Raw genomic sequence first — 20,443 nt, forward strand, 5'->3', positions numbered from 1 at the left:
CTCTTAGGGCAGTCTTACATTATAGATACTAACATATCCAAAATAATCTTCTCTTTTAGAAAAGCCCTTTTCTAAATAGCTTTAAAGTTTTGGGATTTCTTTCATTCCAAGTTGAACTTTGGAAAGAAATATCACAGTCAAGCCTGGGTGAGACCAACAACTTCTACTTCAACCCTCCTGAAAGTATGTTCCTGAGAACAATTATGGGTGTTCACCACTCTACCTTTCTCGATAGTTCTCTGTCAACTCACAAACTGCATTAACCTAACCATGTATTCAGAGGAGCAGAACAAAGAAACAGATGCATAGATAAAAGCCAAAAAAGTACCAGTATGTCACCACAGCCTAAACCAAAGTAATCCTGCCACTACTGTTCATAATCTATTTCTATAAGAATTTGAAATGATCCAAATAAAAGGCTAAATTTTAGGCAGAAGACAAAATAGGGTCAAAAAAATACTCTTCTGCTGAGTATTATTATGCCTCTGGTAAGGGGTCTCACAGGACGCCAACTTTGATCCTTGGTCTTATCCTTCTACATGTGGGCAATTTCACTGCAAAACACAAACTTGAAAACCATCACCTCTTTGCTGATAACTCCTAGACCTGTCCATTTAATTCAAACTTTAAACACAACATGCTAAAAGAGAGGTATGAATCTCGCTACTCGTCTTATTTCTGACAAGTCCTCTGCATTTCCGTTATGCCAGACAATATAATCACTCTGTTTTCCATTTAGGCTCCTAACCAGAGAGCAATCTTCGCAACGGTAGGGGACAACCTTTCCAATCCAAAAGCAGCAAAAAGGCTTCCATCTCACATCTCAGTTATTGAAACATCTCCTCTTATTTGCTTCTAACAATTCAATCTTGACCAGTTAACACCCTTTTAAAACACTGGTTCCTTTTTTCCTCCTTTAGAATTGGTGTCTATCACTCAAAAAGGAAAGGCCAATCCATGACATGAGCATCCATTATCCTCATTTGTTGATTTTCAAGGAAGAAAGTCCCATGCCCATGCTGCCCCAGGATTGGCAGGAATGCTTTATAAACACCTGAAAAGGTAAATAATTGTTCTCGTCTAAATCTTCCCTCAGAGATATTTTTTTGCAGTTTATATTGCTTAGGCATGTCACTCAACATTGTCGCACTGCCTAGTGCATTTTTGTTGTTTACCTTCTCTTATCGCTGTCTTTTAGTTTGTAGAGCCTCTGGGAAAAATCCACCTTTTTCTTCTATGACTACAGCCTATAACACAAAAGATAACCGATCCATGACAAGTGCTGCTATACACTACGGTAACCTGAATAATTAATCTTTAATTTTTAAAATAGTGTAACCTCATATTTCCTGGCTGTTTTCTTGCAATTTTTTTTGGTCAGAAGTCCTTCCTTGCTTCCATCACTGCAGATGAAGATAGCTCCTCTGACATACAACCTAAATATAGCCAGCTCCTCTATATATGCCTGCCTGCCATAATGTACCATTTGCTCGTTCTCCTCTCCACAAAGCTTCCACCCCTCCCCAAGTTCACTGAAGACCCTCTGTAGCCTTTATCCAGAAGCAGCAAATGTCCGTGGAAATGCAAACACTACCGGGTTAGCGAGACAACTAATGGTGAACTCCTTCCTTTGCTTTTTCTCACTGGAAGCATCATGGAATAGTCATTCTCCTCTACTACACATCAATATTCACAAAACTTACAGAAGTTTATACAGTACAGTTTGCACCTACTGGTCAATTTCAGAGTTGTCTGGAGAAAAGGGAAACACAACTGAGCCAAAAAACCCCAAACAAACAAACCCCAAAACCAAAACAAACAAACCCCAAACCCAAAACAAACAAAAAACCCAACAACAACAAAAACTAAAACAAAACAAACAAAAAAGAAAACAGTGCAGCAACTATACGAGCACAAATGTGCCAGAACAATACTAGCAGAAAACCAGTTTCTTATGGTATGCTTTAAAGATCATCACAACGCAAAATCATAGTTCTAACTCTACGATAGCCTAAAGAATACATGCTTGTATAAAAGTCTGCGTGCCAAAAATTGACAAAACACTTACAGAAACCTGTTTTCAAATAAACTGCAGCAGGACTCTATAAATCATTTTTACTAAAAAGAAATTAGCATCCTTCCTTAATGCCATTGATAATACTATAAACACCTAGGACTGAAAGAAATCACTTACTCATCTCCATCTGGGCAGATTCCTGTAGTCTCATCATATTTTGTACAATAAACATCTGGACTGTAGTTAAAAGTCCCATCACGCCTTCGTATAGGTCTACGACGACGCTGATTTAGGAAATGCCAATGAAAACAGGTAAATGGTCTGTGCTGGGTACACTTGTGCTGCAAAAATAGGGGGCATTGCTCTGTCCTAAATTCCTTTAGATACCTAAAAAAATTAAACTGTGTTACAAGTTTATCTTATTGGAGGCACATTTTTTACAGTATTAACAGGGCACTTGACAATTCAGTGTACATAGCCCATGAAAAATTGTACAAATGTACCTGCATAGCGTTTCAGTTCCTATGCACAATTTACTGCTTAGCTGTTGAATACAAGTGACTTCATTTTTTTATGACAGATGCATTATTAATAAAATACAGTGGAATACCTGGCAAATTATACTATGTTTTGTAACTAAACTGAAATCAAATAAATACATGACTTTAAAAAGCACAGTAATTAGAATATTGTCCTAAGTAACCACCAAACAGAGATTATAAATCCAACAAGTTACTTGAACGAGCATTCGTATTGCTTGCTACCACATGAAATAGTCCTATGGACAGAGGCTATTTTAGCTAAATACCACATCTACTTTAAACATTAGTCCTTAATCACAACATTCCCAGAATGTGGACATGCTATATAGAAAGCTAGAGGGTTAAAAGAGCTTTATGAGGGTTATCAGGAGCTATGAGAGGGCTTCGGCAAACTTGTATTAGCGACTGTTACACTTGTGTTGAGACAGCCTCGGGTCTTTGATGGTTACTTGGGTGTTAGTAAGACAGTCCTTCATTAGCATACAAGGCAAAGCAGCTAGTTGGGAAGTCTGATACTTCTTTCCACAGGATACCAAGATCATGCCAGGCTGGGCATGACTCTGGCACTTGTTAAAGGATGTAAGATAGCGCTTCTTCCTGTCTCAGTGGATCTATCAGTCAATTTAGCAAGTTCAGTACATTGCTAAAGTTATGGAGTGTTTGCAGAGGAAGGGGTATATGGGGGCTTTGCAGAAGAACCTCAGAGTTCCCAGAGGTCTCTACAAGGGTGCAGGATGTGGAACAGGCTACAGGGGAATTGAATATACAGGGAAAGGAAAGGATTACAAAGAGAAATAAAGGACATTTTTTTGTTTTCAGTTGCTTAAATTGACACATGGGGGACGTAATGACACAGAGTGATGAGGCATGTCTTTTAAGTCTAGAGAACTATCTCTAAACAATCCAGGATTGTGGGGCGGGCGGGGAATAAAATTTTTGGATGTTAAGGGCTGTAGGATGGGCTGTAGCAGTATCTAGGAAAGTGGTTACATTCTTGTGGTCTTTCTGAGAGTGCTGGAAACGTGAGATGATAGAAGTGATGATATGGGGAACTGGAGTGATGGAATGCTACAATTAAGTGATAAATTATTCTGCATTTCTGGGGACCACCTGGTCCTACATGAGATAGGCTGTCAGTTGTGCTAGAGGGCTGCAGGGACTTCACAGCCTGTATCAGAAGAAAACAGGCTAGCAAAGAAAATGGTGAGTACATGGGAGCTGTCTTTCAGTACGGGGAGGTCTGCAAAAGTTCTCACAGAAACGTCCCAAGGACTCGACCTGAGGCTGGCTACGCAAGGCTTAGGAGAAGTGGAAGGACCGCTCTCATACCTCGAAGAGAGCAGTCCCGACGTGCGAGACGGAGCTGCGGGGCCGGGGGCCGCAGTGCGCACCAGCGGCACGGCCGCGGGAGCAGACGCGAGGCGCGGAGGGGCGCGGAGGGGCGCGGAGGGGCGCGGAGGGGCGCGGAGGGGCGCGGAGGGGCGCGGAGGGGCGCGGCCGGCGCTCCGCCGTCAGCCGTGCCCGGGCCGCCTGCAGCGGCCGGCGCAGAGCGCGGCCTCCGCCTCGCGGCGCCCGGAGCCGGAAGAGGCGCGCGGCGGGCCGGCCCGGGTCAGGCGGTGCCCCACAGACCCGCCGCCAGTACAAGGCCGCGCGGAGCAGGCCCAGCACACGAGCGGACCCTGCAGCTCGGGTCCTGGCGCCCTCCCCGCGCGGCGTTGCGACCCGAGGAGCCTCCAGGACGCGGGACCTACGTATAATGCGTCGGCTGCTCGGTCTGCGGAGACGCTCCGGACACACCGCTCCGCGACACCGCTTTGGAAACCGACGGCATCTTCCACGGCGACCAACAAGGCGCAGGCGCACCCCGGCCCTGCCGGCCCCGCCCCGCGAGCGCGCGCCCCGCGCAGAGCGCGCGCCCCGGCCACCCCGCGGCGCGGGGAGGGGACACGGCCCCGGGGCAGCGCGGCGGGCGCGGGCCGCGCGCGTGGGAAGGGCGCGGAGCAGCAGGGCCGCGCCCGCCGGGTCCCGCTGGCGGCCTCGCGCTGCGCTTCTGGCTACAAAACGCTGCACGCAAACTGTTTCTACGTTTTCCAACACCTTGAAAGCAAGAGGCTATGGGTTTTAGAGGTGGGCACTCTTTATTGAACGCGTATCACATCACCCAAAAGTAAGTCACGCACACGGGGGCGGCTTTTTATTTCCTTAAACAAAGCAGTATGTTGCTGGGTTCATCGTTATAATAGAACAGGGAGAAAGCAAGACAATCAGAGAAACAGGCGTTACACCTTAGGTCGATATAAATAAAATCCAGGATCGCTCTTTTATTTGCCAGGACACTTCCATGCACGTATCTCACAACATTCTACTGTAATAAAAGCTGAATCCAAGAAGGTACGAAACCCACTATACTCATTTACTAGGCATCACCTGGTTAAACTACAGGGACTCTACAGCAAAATCAAAAGCCATGTGCATGTTGTTTAGAGACTAATCAGCAGTATTAAATGAATGTGATGCTAACTCAGGTTTCTCTGTAGCTCCAGCCTGTCTTACTAGCTGCTGCCATGTTTGTGGGGTTTTTTGTTTGTTTGGGGGTTTTGTTCTGGTTTTTTTGTTTGTTTGAGTTTTTGGTTTGGTTTGTTTATTAATTAGGAATTCTAATGGCACAAAAACAGCTTCGCATTTTTACATTTAAAGCTTAAAAAAAGCCTTCAATTTGAAGGGAACTAAATCGTATTAGTAGCTTAGATTCTTCCTCTCCAATAAAAGTCTCTAGTGTGTAAGTCTGAGTATCTATGAATCTGTAGGAAAAAAACAGATACTACATTGTTCAATGCAACAAGGAAGTTCCTCCCCAATATAACAGAAGCCAATCACTTCAGTTCCCTGCAAAACCCTCTTCCAGCAGTAATGATCACCTAAATTGGTCATGCCTAAAAAGTTCTAATCCAGAAAGCAGGCACCAACTAGGCATTAAAGGCTGAAGAAGGTAGTTTCTACGTTACTTCGTAAATTACAAAAAAAAAAGCACAAAGAATCACATATTAATGAATCAGACACAGTTGCCTTCAATACAAGTTGAACGTAGTTCGTGACTAGCAAAACATCAAATTAAGGTCACCTTCAGCAATTTTACAGACCTAAGTTACAGCTTCGATATTTTAATACACTGTGCATGTAAGAAAACTGATCCATGGAAAAGAGATGGGTTGTATAAAACGCATTATCAAATGCAAGTTGAGTTGCAATACATCCTGTTCATCCCTACTGTGCAATGCAGGAAGAAGCCACTCCTTGGACTATTAGTGTAAATTACTAAGCTAACAAAACATGAAGGAATCAAGTTTGCAAGATAAGGCTGTCGACAGGCTGGAGAAACAACTCTTCCCACTGAAGTGTCAGTACAGCTTTTAACCAGGTGAATGCCAGCGAACTCTCGGCAGCTCCTCCACGGCAGCCGCGGCCCCGGCCCTCATTTCTCCTCCTGCGGGGGGGCGCTGCTCTTCTGGGCCACATCTACAGAGTCCGCGACCTGACCGAGGAAAAGCGCTTCCAGTCGCTCATCGATCTCCGTTTGTTGCCTGAACACACACCAGAGCAGCAGCCCCGTGCACAGCAGACTGAGCGGCAGCACCTTCGCCCACGGCCTCTCGTGGTCGCTCCCCATAGACCGGCTGACGCTCCACACGCGCGGACTGGCCTTGCTGGCGGAGAACGGGATGGCCCCCCCGCCCTCCGGATCCGCGCCCTCCGGGCCCCGCCGCTGCGCCAGCCACCTCCGGGGCCCGGGCGGGCGGAGGCAGCGCCGCGCCCTGCAAAGACACACGGGTCAGGGCCGGGCGGCAGCGCCACCCCGCCGCCGCCCCGGCCCCGCCGCTCACCGCGCGCGGCACAGCGCCCAGCTCATCCCGCCGCCGGAAGCGGAAGTGGAAGCGCGGGCGGGCACGGACCGGGCCGCGCCCTGGGGCGTCCGCCGGCTCCTACAGCAGCGTTTTCACAGCTTTATTCCGTATTACATTCTAGAACTGCTACGTGTTCCCTTAACGCTGCTATTCTTTTAGAACAATGTGCGGTTTTCATAGCACCTTTCTGTCAGACCCTGCACACCTTTGATTTTATCCACCCACTACCCAAAGATGACATCAGCCTCTGAACACGGGCGGGGCGGCAGGTTTACGCACTCCTCTGGGAGAAAACACTTCTGCTGAAGCCTGCTCAGAAAACATTTTAGCATACAGATGAAGTAAGTTCTTAATATTGTATTTATTACCTTCCATGCAACATCTTACACCATTGGTCTTGAACTATTTTGTATTTACACCACTCGTTGCCATGCTTGATCAAAGAAAATAAAAGCTGGGACTGGAAACACACAATCTGCAAACCTATTCCCAACACCAGCCTTAGCACAGTAGTTTTACAGATGTTCTCAAAACCAGCCAACTCCTCCGTACTGGTGAGCCCTCACTCCATTATGTTCCTTTTGCTTTAGGGCAGAAATTCAAAAAGCCAAGAATACTTGCAAAAGGCAAAGCATCTCAGTGCCATGACACGCATTTAACTTGCTTCACATTCCCTGTGAACTTGCTGTTTGCTACCCAAGTTTCTTCATACAGTGTCATTCCAAATCCCTGTATCGCCGTGCAGGTGCTCGTCGTTCTTTGACCCGTTAAGAACAGTTGTCACTGCAGTTGCCAGTTTGTGACTTACATGTTCAACACTGGTGTTTTCAGCTGTAATATTAAGATATCAGTTATTTCTGCTTTTACACACCAAAACATTTTTGTCACAGAATTCACTAGTAGTTTTGAAATAAGTCATCTAGAATAAGTTGTGAATTCTGCTTTCGATTATACAGTTCTAATTTCCAATAACTAAATGAACTACCAAACAAGCAGGAATACTGTGCAAGTTACATACTTCGTAGTTTAAACATGCAGATAAAATGTTTTACAAAAATTCTAATAGAATGAGTTTCTCGAAACAAAAAGAATTTAAAAAGTCACTCATTTTAAGTTAATTTAATTAGCTCAAAGGTTCATTATTTTCTTGAGGTGCCAATTCTGAACATAAAAGGTGTAAATATATATTCAGGAAAATTAAATCCTCCTTAGACAAACAGTTCATGTAATAACGGGCACGGTGCACTGGAAGGAACAAGGTGGGGAACAAAAAAACCCCAACAACAAAACAAAACAAAACTTCTCTGGAATTAAACCAGAATAGTCTTGCTTGCTGCTTCATATCCAGCACCAAACAGTCTTTCCTTCTAAAAACTGCACATGATATGGTACTTACATAACAGAAATCAAAGAGGGGGAAAAAAGCTGACTAAGAATGGATAAAACCAATTCAAACATACGAAGAACACGTCAAGTGTTCTTGAAGAAGTCAGGCCTTGTGCTTGACTATGCAGAAAGTGGAGTTACTTAAAAGATGCTTATGTGCAACAAATGCTGTAACAGAAATTTCATTTTTCTTTGGCACCTTAAGTACTAGGGACAAACTTCAATTACAACAGCAGTCAAAATTTTTCTATAAAACTAAAATTTCAAGTCATCAACAGATTTGGGGGGGGGGGGGGGGGCAAAATGAGTCTTCTTGAGCAGGAATCAAGACCTAAATACTTATTAAAAACTTTTGTCTACTGAATTCTACCTCCATATTTGACGGATTATTTAATCCTTGCTGTGACTGAAAACAACATTTGGGTATTCACATTCTGAATAGACAATAATGAAAAAAGAACAATACCAAAGAACTCACCAGAATTTCCTTTGTATGCAATGCCGTGCTGACTTAATAACCCTTTAAGTCTTTTTATTTCTTCAGAAAGTTGCTTGTATTCCTAAGAAAGAAAATACATTTAAAATGGCTCTTCCACTCTCCAAATGCATACAAACAATGGGAATTTATAAAAAATAATGGGTCCGTGCACAGCTTTGAGCTGGGGGCTTTTGACTTAAAAGATCTTAAACAAGAAAATGCTTATTCCATGAACAAGGTTCAAATTTCGTAAAAATATATATTTCTATATTGCCCAAACAGGAGACAGCTTTTTCCAAGCCTGAGAATAAAAATTGGGAGTGCTTTCTGTAACTATTTTGGATCTATCCTCTAACTAGCATTTTACCATAGCACAAAATTTGCATTCATAAGTTTGCTACAGGACCAGCCTTATTGGTTTTTTATATCATAATGCTACAGTCTGGAAATTTGTCACTTCCTCAGTCTTGACCTAGTAACTTCATGTTCTCAAGTTTCAGCAGTTTCTGTTAACTTACAGAGCCAGGGATTCCTTAGCACTTCAGAGACTCGAACCATATATCCAAAATCTTGAAGAAGCCCCAATTTTTTATTGCTTTAGTTTTTATACAAATCAAGAAAAAAACAAAAGGTTCTGTGGTTACCAAACCAGCCAACTTTATGACAATTAAGCTATGATGAAGCCAGAAAAAGTAGTACGAATTAATAAATGCTGTATTGTTAACTACTGAAAAAAAATAGGTGACTGTTCGAGCTCCTAACAGTACCACATTAAAATGGTAATATTTATATTAGCATATTCAGCTTAACCACAGTTTACTTAGTTATGTTCAGGAATGTTTTGTGGTGTTTTGTCTTTGCTACATTTTCCAACAAAATGACAACAGCAGCAGCTTCTCTGCATTATAATGATTTGAATCCCTTCCATGCTCTTTTTTTAATATTCAGCTTGCACTCTTTTAGGCTGAGCGCACCTTCTACCTCTATTTTCCCCATTTCAATTCTGTTGCAGAAGGACAGTTCACACACACAAAAGTCTCTCAGAAGTGGATGCAGCATAGATCATTCTGCCTTTTGCCTGTGTAACAGCCAGTGCATTCTGACACAAGCCTGGATAATTATCTTCAGAGAAAAGTGTCACCATTCCCAAGGCTGATTACACATTTATTTTTACTAGTTATTCCTCCCTATTCCCAGACTGATATTCCCCAGGAAGAGTACTTGCAAGGTGTTCATATCCCAAGCACCTACACTAATTCCTGCATACCCCCCTCCATCTTCTTATTGGGCATTCAGTTGTGCTGGTTTGTTTTTGACTTAAGGGCTAGAATAAAGATATCAAATCACTCGATATGCAGACCGTTACATATTGAAACCAGAAAATATAATCCCATTAACAGATTTCAGCTGAATCCAGAGTATTTACATAATGCTTTCGCACTGATCCTGTCGTACATTAGGAAGGTGGCAATTTAATTCCACATTGTAAGTATTACGCTCTATACCTTACTGCACTTCTCCACTGTTTCAAATTCCAGATTTATTTTCTTATTCTGTTTCTCAACTTCCATTTCTTCTGTTGCTTTTAGAAGGCCTGCTTCCTCAAAAATCTCTCTCAGTATTTTTTTGTAACCCTAAAAGAGAAAGTTTCCAAAAGACAACAGATTAATCCATCTGACTCTCATCTCTGCTTGTAATTTGCACTGGCCAATACAATTCGTCAAGTTTCACTGTAGAAAACATTACAATTACAAGTTGATATAACAGTTCCAGAGCACAAAATTTGCTGTTTGCCAACTGCAGAATAAATGCACCTATTCCAAAAGGAGAAACTGCAGAAGCCAGGTTTGGCTATTTGACAGGAATGGTTCTCTACCAAACGGAGTTGGAAGACATTAACAAACCTGGTCAGTTATTAGTTCATCATACAGAAGCTGCTCTGATTCATCCCATTTCCTTTGTAGTGCTTCAGTCAGAGTTGGATAAACTGAAAAATGGAAGCCAAACCATGTAAAAACCAATAGCGCTCTTCTGCATTAGTAGCATGCATGCATATTTATTTTAAAAATTTGTTTCTATACAGGATGTAGTCTCTACTGCTTTTAAGAGTAAGACTTAAATTCCGTTTCACACATTTAAAGTTTCTGGAGAATGCCACCAATCAAAATTTTTTCTGTTCTTTCCATCTAGAAGGTCTCATATATCTTTGTTGAATGTAATTCTAACTGAGCTCTCCCTTTTTGTAATGTAAGTAAATGAGCAGATACTACACGGGTGATTCTCACAACCAGTTCAAAAAAAAAAAAAGAAATCACTCAATGGGTCTATACTAGCAGTGACAATTTGTTTGAGAAACACCGACATGTTATAATGACTGGGATTTAAAATACACTTCATAATATATGTTAGATTTAATACTCATTTATATCAAGTTACAAACTCAACCTAAAAATTTTCACTCTGAGGTTGGTGTAATATGCCAGCTGCTCCGCTCACAAATGATTTTCTAAATCTTACCTAAAAGAGAGTGGGGATGGCACACAAGAGGAGTCTCAAATGTCAGAGAGTAAACACAAGTACTTGGCTCAGACACATAAGCCAATTTATTGCTCTTTCCACAAACAAGATGAACCTAAACATCAGTAAAAACAAAGATGAGTGAAACACCTCCACACAAAACAGGGCCAGCAGTGGTGATCAATTTGCTGTCTTCCAATGCTGGCAGATGCATTTCTGTACATATTGTCATGTCAAAGCTTCCAGTGCTGGCACCCACAGAAAAAGAATCATAACAAGAACATCTTAAAATTATTTTATCAAATATGAAAATCGCTTCCTCTAACGGGAAATGATCCCCCCACTTATCGTTGTTCCTTGGACTCCCAAGCACCATATTTCCAGCAAGAATGAGGGTAAAAAGGAGGGTGAACAGGACACCCCTCAGAACCCCATCTGACTTGTGCATAATTCACTTAACAGATTTCAGTTCTGACTAACGTGCTAAATAAAGAGAACAATACACATCTAGCTTGTAGAAATTTGTTTTCATCTTTAAACTTGCAGCACCCATATTTTCTGTCTGTTCAAAAGTAAATGCCAGTGAAAGATTTGAATCAGCGTCAAAGGTCATACAAGAATAGTAATTCTTTGTGCAGCCCCTATGGGAGATAAAGCTGTTAACAAGGCACCTCCACTACAGTACAGAATATTTTCACCTTGGCCAAGATATTTTGCCCCTTATCCCATCTTCACTTTAGTTATTATTCTAGCTAAATATCCCTCTCTTAAGTATTGTATTGTCACCCCTTATTGTAATAGCTAAGCATCTTCTACGTGGAGAGCAGCCTGTTGTGAACTATGTGATATCTTTAACTCATCTTCACAATAATGTTACCAGGGAAGGAGGTTTAATTCATTGTATCTGGAAAACAGTGTAACACACCAAAACAATAGGTAGAAAAACATTAATGAATAAAAGAATAAAGGACATGTGCAAGCCATGTGCCACACATGGGTCAAGTATCAGACACCGTTCCCTACCCTTCTAGTTGAAGAGTTCCTTGACACAGCCACTGTTTTAGTGTGAAAAGAACATTTTAACCACCCCACAAAATAAGAATTTTTACTTTTTCTTTAAAATGTACTCACACCACAATCTGTTTTTCTTGTTTTAACACCCTACTTAGCTTCTCACCATGCTGTTGTTCACTGCCTAATTATTTTCCCTCATTTTTCCTGGATGTTCGTAGCACAATAGGCTGGCATCTTGAATTCAACAAATAGCTCTTTTTTTTAATTTTTCCTGACACAAATTACAAAGCACTGTATGTTTCTACAGTAGCGATAATACCAGAATATTCCACTCTATCAAGGAAAGAAAGAGTTAAAAGTAACCAATGAGAATATATAAGTAAATTTCTTCAAAATTTTATCCTGATTTTAGCTTCCCTGTTCCATCCATTCACCTAGCTCCTACAGGAATTGATCCTTATGTTCTATATTACATCTTAAATCACAGCTTCTTCAATGTAGGAATGTTTCGGCCTGTAGTGTGTCATAAGTGCGTACAGAATCATGCTGTCTGAATTAGCATAGTCTAGGTTATCATACCTTTGTCTGTCTGCTCTTGGTTTCACATGAGTCTCCTTCCCTCATCCACATTCCAACAAACGTGTTGTTTTCAATTTCCCATTCATGCCAGATTCTGAAAAAACAGGACATCATTTTATTTTAAGTTACTGGAAAGAAAAAGGTGAACACTCAGGAAGAAAAACAGGAATACCCTTACACCATATTCAGTATAACTGTATATATTTCATTTTTGTCATCTTAGTATTTCCATTTCTTACAGCCCAAACCTTGTAATGAGAGTAGTTCGTTATCCAGGCTGCTATATGGGGCATATGTACATTACTTTGGGAACACAGTTTTGGATCAGTTTTCTGTATGCAAACCATTTGCTCTTACAAATCCGTGTTTAAATCCAATAAAATACAGCTTATAGATCAACCCCACAACAAATTCCATTACGCTAAGTGCCCTGTGTAACTCAGATTATTTGCAAGATTTTTAGTGCTGCTGAGAGCACCTAAAAAACTAGTCTCTACTTCTGCTAGTCCTAAAGCCATAGATAGTCTCAGCATCTTGATGTACCCTTTTCTTCTCGGATTGGCTCACTAATTATTGTCCACAAAGGGAAAAGAGAGACATATATATACAAAATATTTAGAAAGGCAGTAATTTTAAAGCAGTGCTCTGGTTTATAATTAAATTTATTTTAGGTCTCATGATTTGGATAGTCTTGGGTCTTTGAATACTTTGGGATACTTTTTTGGGTCTACATTGAGTCTTTTATTACCTTTTATTAAATACCTTTAACACAAAAAGCACTCATTTCATTTTGTAAGGTTATTTTCAACTCAAAGAGAAAATAGTTAACAGACAGGAAATCATTGTTAATATAAGCTGTAGCTATACATTACTGAATTTCTCACATGAACATATCACACCTGCAGTTGGCACTTGGTTATTAATCAGCCTTCAGCTAAAATAGAGGGTTAGTATTTATCACCAAAAAAATCAGAATTTTTTAAGATGGGGTATTTTGATGCATAATATCAACTACAATGACCTAAGCTGACCAATAAAAGAATCGTAATTTAAAACTCTCTCCTTTTTGGCAATCTATAAAATGGTCTGCTAATAACGTAGGTAAAACGTAAAGGTCTAAAAAGCCTCACCCTAAAATCCCACTATAGGCATTCCATCGAAAAGTCTGCTCATGCTGAGTGACATTATGGAAAGGACAAAACTCATACTTGTACCTTAAAAAAAAAAAAAAAGAAAATAAGATGTTTCAGACAAATAAAAACCTATTTCATTCCCAATAAATGTATAGAATCAAATATTGAAATCCATTACTCACGTGGATTCCACGAAACTGAAACACTTGCCAGCAAGCCTAAAGAGATGTGCAGGGCCTAAAAACACCACAAAATGACATCGAGGAAGAATAATATTTTGGTTAAATATAAATAAGTTACTGTCATGACAAAACTGCAAGAAGTATGTAACAAATTTAGTTTTCTGCTGTACATAAGGAAATTTCTATCTTCCATATGAATTACAGTAAGTTCCCGCTAATGCTATATTGGTTTGCATCATGATCTTTAACATTTTTCATCTTCAATACTCAGTAAAATAGATAACTCTCTTTCTCCAATAGAAATAAGAAACTTGTATACAAACAAATACTTGGAGGCCAAATCCATAAGAGAAATCATCAGTGCAGATCTTGCCAAAATCTAACTTTGAAATCATCAGAACTCCTGCTTGGCAGCCGTCTGTCCCCAAAGGCACAGAAACTCCTCAAGTTTATATGAGTAAAGCCCATTTGCTCAGAATGTTGACAGTGCTGCACATTTAAGTTTCACTGAGATTCTCTAATCGGAAATTCTTTTCACAGTTTGCCTGCACAGTCTGATTCAGTGAGTATTCAACAAGGTAAACCTTCTACTGTCAGAGAGGTCAGCGGTTACAGTTCTAGTCTTGCAGACGACCATTCCAGCCTTGCTGACAAAGGAATCCAAGACAGGTAACTTGTCATTCCAAAAAGGGCCAGAAGTTCTGAACTATGCGCTACAGGGATATTTCAGTGTCCCTTAAGGTAATTTTGCATGGAATGATTAAATGTTTGTGAAGAAAGGAAAACAAAAGAGATCACAAAGCAAATAAAATAAAACCCCATCCTGGATTCTAACCCTCCACTGCCAGGATTGCCCACATGTTTTTCCCAAATATCTAGACAAGCAATGCTAGAAACAAAGATCAGGCCACCAGAATCACACCCTCTGGAATGCCCTAATCGCTGGGACACAGGCAGGTTCTCCTTCCCATGTGATTTTTCCAGCTGCATGATTTTGCATTTCATTCTACAGATTATCATAGGCTTGGCCAAAGGGTTTGCCCCTCAATAACACGCAATCTGTGCCGTAGCAATTAGGATGCTCTCCTGACAGAGGAACAAAAGCAAATTTGAATGTCCCTGAGCAATGTGTTAAACTCAAGCCTCCATTTCCTGGGCAGATGCTCTAAAAGAGAAATTATAGGAGCCATTACCCCAACTGTCTTGTAAAATAAAAGAATGAGTAAGGTTTCCATGCTAGAGAAATAATTGTGCAAGACAGAGTTCCATGCCCCAGATTCCTCTTCCATAGATACTCCCAGCATAGTGTCCTTTTAACTTTTTTCGGATCTTTCCATTCAGCATTCTAACTGTTTCACTTTTCACAAACAGTACCTGCAGAATTTATACATTTGATTTGGGTTTATAAAACATGACAGAAGATATTAACCATAATCACATTCAGTGTCACCATACCAAAATGCCTTTATTGAATGTGAGTAAGATTTAAGTCTGTGCCTAAGGTTAGCAGAGAGACAAGAGTTATTTCCTTTCACTTATTCTTTGCGTTTAGTGTTTATCTACTCTCCTCCATATATGCTCTAGAATCTTTTAGATTCATGTTTATTTTGCTAAAGTGGTGGATTTATATTGCAGCACTGAGGCTTTGCTTGTAAACCTGAGCCTCTGTGACTTGTTCCAAGACTACTCTTCAAACTTTTTTTAAAACAATTTTTGAGCGTTAAGCACTACCAGATGATGGGATGGCTTTTATATGACAATCTCAAGGATGTCAGTGATTGTTTCTAGAAGAAAGAAGTTTTTAGTAAGGAAAAGAAGTATCTGTGACTGGCTCAAAAAACACAGAATAAAACATATGGATAGCACTGTGTCAAAAGCAGTCCAAACAGCACTGGGACATGGAACACCAAAGAGCTTAATCTCAGTTTTAACCCTTCAGCAGCACAGCAAAATATATTTGCCCATGCTTATTTTCCATGATGCTCATAAAATGATAAGTAAAATTACGCTCTGCATAATGTAGACAAGGTAGACTATTTTGCAAATGACTAGCACTAAATGATGAAAACCGTACAAAAAAGGCAATGCTTGCATATACCTGATATTGCAGATGGGGACATCTTTGGCTGAAGCCTATTTGTTTGAGGCAAGAATGGGTTACTCAACCTTTCAAAAGAAGGAAAGTTAAACCTTTAAGGCTGAATTACAGATCCGGCCACGGTCAGATGCTCCCCCACCCGAGAGCCCCAACACCCACAGCGGGGAGCGGGACCCCGGGGCACGGCCGGAGCGGAGCGGCAGACGCGCCCGGGCCCGGCCGGGCCGCGGGACGAGGCGAACGGGCCGACACGTACCCGAACGTGTTCGGCTCCTCCACGATCTTCATCTTCCCTGCCGAGGCGAGACCTGCCGGGCAAAGAGCGGTTGGCGGCGGCGGGCGGGCCGACCCGCGCCGGGCCCGCTGCCCCGCGCCGGCCCCCGCGCTCACCCAGCGCCGCCAGCAGCAGCCGCACCGCCGCCATCGCCTCTTCCGCCGGAAACGGAAGGGCGCGGCGCCGCGGGGCGGCCGCTCCGCCCAGGCGCGGCTCATGGAGCGAGGCCGGCGCGCTGCCCCGCGGAGCGGTCGCCGGCGCGGCGGCCGCGGCCTCGACACCTTCGCGGCGGAAGCCGAGGCCGCGCTGAGAGGTGCGGGAGCGCGCGGGGCCGGTGCTGGCGGGGGCCGGGCCGGGCCGGGCACTAACGCGCTGCCGCTCGCAGCTGGAGCGGAAGGCGAGGGGGACGCGCCGGGGGCGAAGCTCCCGTGTCCTCTCGCGATGTGGGAGCTCGGACACTGCGATCCCAAGAAATGCACCGGGAGGAAACTGGCCCGGAAAGGGCTGCTTCGGACCCTGCGGCTCCGCCAGAGGTTCCCGGGGCTTGTCCTCAGCCCTCTGGCCACGGAGTACGTGTCTGCGGCCGACAGGTGAGGCCGGGGGGCCGCGGCGGCCGGTGCTCGGTGCCAGCGCTGCAGCGATGCTACCTGGAGAACGTTTAACCACCGAGCCATGGCCAAAACGGTGCCACGGGATAGGTTTGGCCTTCCCATTGCATTACACTGATTCATGAGCATGAGAAATAGAGCCATTTATTAAATCAGGTTAACGTTTTTACACAGCTGGTAGCAGGTTAACTTGCTCGGAAGCACAGGCCCATAGCTGTTATATCTTTTATGATTCCATACTGAAGTTCCTTGGCTGGGCAACACAGTTCATTAACTAGAAAACTTACTTGGTGGCAACTTTGAGAACTTTTGAGAGATGTGCCTGCAGAATTTTTGTAGAGATGTATTTACTGGGAGAAAAGATTAGTTGTTAGAAGCTAGCTAAGAACCTGAATCTGAACTTAGGTGTATTTTTAAGAATGTGAACATTAATATTAACCACACTCTTCTGCCACAGTTTTAAACCTCGAGTTTTTTACTTTCAGTTTGAAACATATGGATAAACGTTTTTCACCACATGCGTGTTAGGAGGAAAAGCATGTTGTTATTCTTTCTCATTGCATCTGGATTTTAGATCATTGTAAAACATGGCCTTTGACTGACAAAGGGGGGAGGTTGTATACAAATTTGTTGTCAGTATAAAGTGGCAATTGTAATTCTCACTTCAACTTATTTTATCAATACAATGGTAACAATTTTTCAAATGCAGTGATGTTTCTTTTTTCAGGCACATCATTGCTCAGAGTGGCATCGCAGTCATAGATTGCTCATGGGCCAGATTAGAAGAAACTCCCTTTAAGAGAATGAGAGGAAATCACCTCCGGCTGCTGCCTTACCTGGTGGCTGCAAATCCTGTGAACTACGGCCGGCCCTGCAAACTGTCCTGTGCGGAGGCTTTTGCTGCAGCTTTTTGCATTGTTGGTAGGCTGTGTCTGGTGTGAAATAAGTTACCAGCAATTCTTACATCCTCAATAAATCAGAGATGATCCATGATAGAATCTACTGTAATGCTGTTCCGCTGGTCATCACGTTACTGAGTTTGGAATCAAATTGTCTAGCTTTCTTCCAAGTACTTGTATCTGGTAGCATGGAGGTATCTGTGGGGTGTTCATGTCAGCTACTAAATGGGGCACTTAAACTGATGATCCTGGTTTTGTCAAGATGGCACTTAATGTTAGAAAAAGTGTTAAAAACCACCAGAGAAGACAGAGCGTGAATCCTTATGCACCTTTGTCTTAATAAGAGGTAACAGCTGTCAGTTAATAAGGTGGGTTCTGGTTAAGAATAAAAGAAATTGCCCCCTGTGATGTTTTGCAAACTCATCACAGAAACTTTCTTGACAATTGAAGAGACACGCTCTACTATACCGCAGACAAATCTTCTGAAAATACTGCATGTATAATTACTCTCTTACTGAAGGAGAGTGGGAGCTAGAGCTTTAATCGTTCATTACCTGTACAAAATATTTTTCTATAACACTAAGAGACTATGGTCTTTTCTTTGAGTCAGCTATTTCAAGTTAAACTGAAATTTGAAAAGATTTTTAATCCTTTAAAAGTCTGAATCCCCAAAAACACTGAAAATATACTGGCAAACATATCACTGTTGTAGTGATACATAGGTATGTACTGAACTTAGAAACTGGTAAGCTGAGTGAAATCTCACACTGAAAAAGAAAACTGATAATTTATTTTCTGTTTTAGGATTCCCAGACCTAGCCACCATTCTTCTACAGAAATTTAAATGGGGTAAGGCTTTTATTGACTTGAACAAAAGTCTCTTGGAAAAATATGCAGCCTGTCATTGCCAGGAAGAAGTGTTGAGAGTCGAAGAGGACTTTTTAGCCAGTGTCCGAGAAAAAAAAGATGAAGAAATAGGTAAGACATACAGACATACCAACATACCACACACCTCCTTTTCCTAACTAGTTTCTTTATGATCTCTTCCTTTAACCTCATGAAAATATTGACAAGGTAGAAGATTAGAGCTTTGTTAAGATGTGTTGTTCTGTCTTTATACTGTGTATTCTTCTCACAAGGAAGTTTGCCTATTTTTTTTCAACTAAAGAAGATAAAAACAAGTAAAGCAATTTAATGCATACACTAGTGTACTCATAGCTTAACTGTGGTTACCCTGATTAAATTAAGGATATTGGAGAACTATGCAGTAAAAAGAAAATATGCTGCTTCCTCATTTTATCTACCGATGTTAAAAGCAGAGTATGAGTAGTATAGTAAATCTGGAGGACTATAGGAGAAATACAGGCACACAGTCTGACAGCAAGTTAGTTCTAAATAAACCTAAGGAAGACCTTTAATGGACATTTATATAGTCCCTAATCAAGATGTTTAAAATCAGAGCTATAATGAAAATAGCTTATATGTACAGTAGTTTATTCCCAGAGTCTTCCAGTGACTTACTGGTATCCCAGTATTTCAGGCTATATTCACAGATGAGTTCTTGGTCTCATTCAAGACAGCACAAAAAAAAAAGCCAGATCAAATGATCAAGAACATGTGAAGAGAGATGCTCCTAATTGATGTTCTCCTTCACAGTGGTTAAGTCCCACAAAAACAGGCCAGGGGATCACACTGTAAGGAAATGGTAGACAGCCTGTAGTTTCTCTAAACTTTGATCTCTTTGCTATGACGTGCTAGGCTGAGCGAAATAATCCCATTGTTTGGTGGAAGCCTAGCTACTGTTAAACTGAACTGAAGACAGTTCTTAAGGGGCAGCACAGCTCCCCCTGCAGTCCCACGCTGTCCTGCCCTGTCTGGCTTTCTGAGGTAACAGTTCTCCCCAGTAACTCCAGCCCTACCCTCGCTCAGCAAGAGCTAAGCCTGACCGGCTGTACTTCACTTCTCAGTAGACATGAACTAACTAGGTAGACCTTTTAGAACTAAACTGTTGTGAGAACGTCCGTGTTTTCTTGCCAAAAGCCTTAGAAATCAATGCATAGTCTGACTGCCCCTAAAGAGCTACTGAGCCCCTTGGGGAGGGCGGGGGGCACAAAGGGCACAGAAAAGAGTGAAAAGACTAGAAGGGGGGGACCGGACTTGGCAGTTGTCCTCCCCTGGTTTCTGACCAAACTGCAGTAAACTTAACAGAAAGCTAAACCAGACTTCCTATGCCTTCCCCTCCCTGCTAATAATCTTATTTTAAAATGAAAATGAAGGTAGACCATTAAAATATCCCATCTTCATCAATGTGTATGGGTTTTTTCCTTCCTTTTCCAGATCCATTTGACGTTGACTCAGGGAGAGAATTTTCTAATCCCAACAGACCAATCAATTCCCCAGGGTAATGAAAGTTAATTTAAATACTATTTTTTCTTATTTTAAGTTGCTTTGCTTTTATAACCAGAAAAATGTTTCCAGGGTAGCACAAAGTAATGAAGAATCTGAGGAGGACAGTGCAAGCACTGCAGATGATGCTACTGACAGCAGCGATGAGAGCAGTCCAGAAGATGATGGTACTGTAAAGTTGCTGCAACAGCCAATAAATCAACTATTTGAAAAGTAAAAAGAAATTCCACCCCTAAATCCCAAACAAAAAACCCCACATACCACAAGAACATAAATAAATAAATGACAATCCCAAAGAGCTGTAACACGTTGTATAAAGAAATTTTCCTGTGAGCAGTTAACAGTGTGATTTGTTAACCTGTAACTTGGTGCTTAGCAAACACATTCCTTTAGGTGAACCTCAGGCTA

The 20,443-nt window shown here is 42.0% G+C and overlaps 3 protein-coding genes and 1 long non-coding RNA gene across 6 annotated transcripts in view; 1 reads left to right on the top strand and 3 right to left on the bottom strand.

Annotated features, from left to right (window-relative positions):
• Positions 1-4,390, bottom strand: part of UNKL (unk like zinc finger) — a gene marked incomplete at its 3' end in the record, with an annotated part of 28,164 nt that extends 23,774 nt beyond the window's left edge. The window contains exons 1-2 of the mRNA XM_065644972.1: positions 4,311-4,390; positions 2,195-2,404 (exon numbers count right to left, since the gene is read on the bottom strand). Coding sequence (XP_065501044.1) covers positions 2,195-2,404; positions 4,311-4,390 — 290 coding nt within the window. The remainder of the gene's footprint in view (positions 1-2,194; positions 2,405-4,310) is intronic.
• A 288-nt stretch (positions 4,391-4,678) lies between these two features.
• LOC135994297 (uncharacterized) lies at positions 4,679-6,283 on the bottom strand. Its single transcript, XR_010606975.1, has 2 exons — positions 6,194-6,283; positions 4,679-6,091 (listed from the first exon to the last, which is right to left on the bottom strand). It is a non-coding gene; the product is annotated as an uncharacterized LOC135994297 (long non-coding RNA).
• Positions 6,284-6,803: 520 nt separating this feature from the next.
• Positions 6,804-16,340, bottom strand: GNPTG (N-acetylglucosamine-1-phosphate transferase subunit gamma). Of its 2 annotated transcripts, XM_065644756.1 has the most exons (11): positions 16,239-16,292; positions 16,105-16,156; positions 15,849-15,916; positions 13,751-13,805; positions 13,566-13,649; positions 12,436-12,529; positions 10,843-10,957; positions 10,230-10,312; positions 9,831-9,959; positions 8,326-8,407; positions 6,804-7,292 (listed from the first exon to the last, which is right to left on the bottom strand). In XM_065644756.1, the coding sequence occupies exons 1-11, from the start codon at positions 16,270-16,272 to the stop codon at positions 7,168-7,170; spliced, it is 921 nt and encodes a 306-aa protein (XP_065500828.1). In that variant the 5' UTR covers positions 16,273-16,292; the 3' UTR covers positions 6,804-7,167. The 2 variants fall into 2 exon arrangements, with proteins under 2 accessions (XP_065500828.1, XP_065500827.1); XM_065644755.1 differs by having other exon boundaries at positions 16,105-16,340.
• Positions 16,339-20,340, top strand: TSR3 (TSR3 ribosome maturation factor). Of its 2 annotated transcripts, XM_065644758.1 has the most exons (6): positions 16,339-16,435; positions 16,508-16,712; positions 17,458-17,651; positions 18,434-18,607; positions 19,967-20,030; positions 20,108-20,340. In XM_065644758.1, exons 1-6 carry the CDS (start codon positions 16,339-16,341, stop codon positions 20,250-20,252), a joined length of 879 nt encoding a protein of 292 aa, XP_065500830.1. In that variant the 3' UTR covers positions 20,253-20,340. The 2 variants fall into 2 exon arrangements, with proteins under 2 accessions (XP_065500830.1, XP_065500829.1); XM_065644757.1 differs by having other exon boundaries at positions 16,339-16,712.
• Positions 20,341-20,443: the final 103 nt, after the last annotated feature.

This window comes from Caloenas nicobarica, chromosome 14, assembly GCF_036013445.1.
Source record: "Caloenas nicobarica isolate bCalNic1 chromosome 14, bCalNic1.hap1, whole genome shotgun sequence".
NCBI lineage: Eukaryota > Metazoa > Chordata > Aves > Columbiformes > Columbidae > Caloenas > Caloenas nicobarica.

Excerpts from the sequence above, each read along its gene's own strand:
- TSR3 (XM_065644757.1), top strand. The coding sequence starts at position 16,339 with ATGGAGCGAGGCCGGCGCGCTGCCCCGCGGAGCGGTCGCCGGCGCGGC. Across the intron at positions 18,608-19,966 it reads AAAAAAAGATGAAGAAATAG|ATCCATTTGACGTTGACTCA; the intron begins GTAAGACATACA and ends TTCCTTTTCCAG. Across the intron at positions 20,031-20,107 it reads AGACCAATCAATTCCCCAGG|GGTAGCACAAAGTAATGAAG; the intron begins GTAATGAAAGTT and ends AAATGTTTCCAG.
- GNPTG (XM_065644755.1), bottom strand. The coding sequence starts at position 16,340 with ATGAGCCGCGCCTGGGCGGAGCGGCCGCCCCGCGGCGCCGCGCCCTTC. Across the intron at positions 8,408-9,830 it reads CAGTGGAGAAGTGCAGTAAG|GAATACAAGCAACTTTCTGA; the intron begins GTATAGAGCGTA and ends TTTCTTTCTTAG. Across the intron at positions 7,293-8,325 it reads TGCATACAAAGGAAATTCTG|CTGAAAACACCAGTGTTGAA; the intron begins GTGAGTTCTTTG and ends TTAATATTACAG.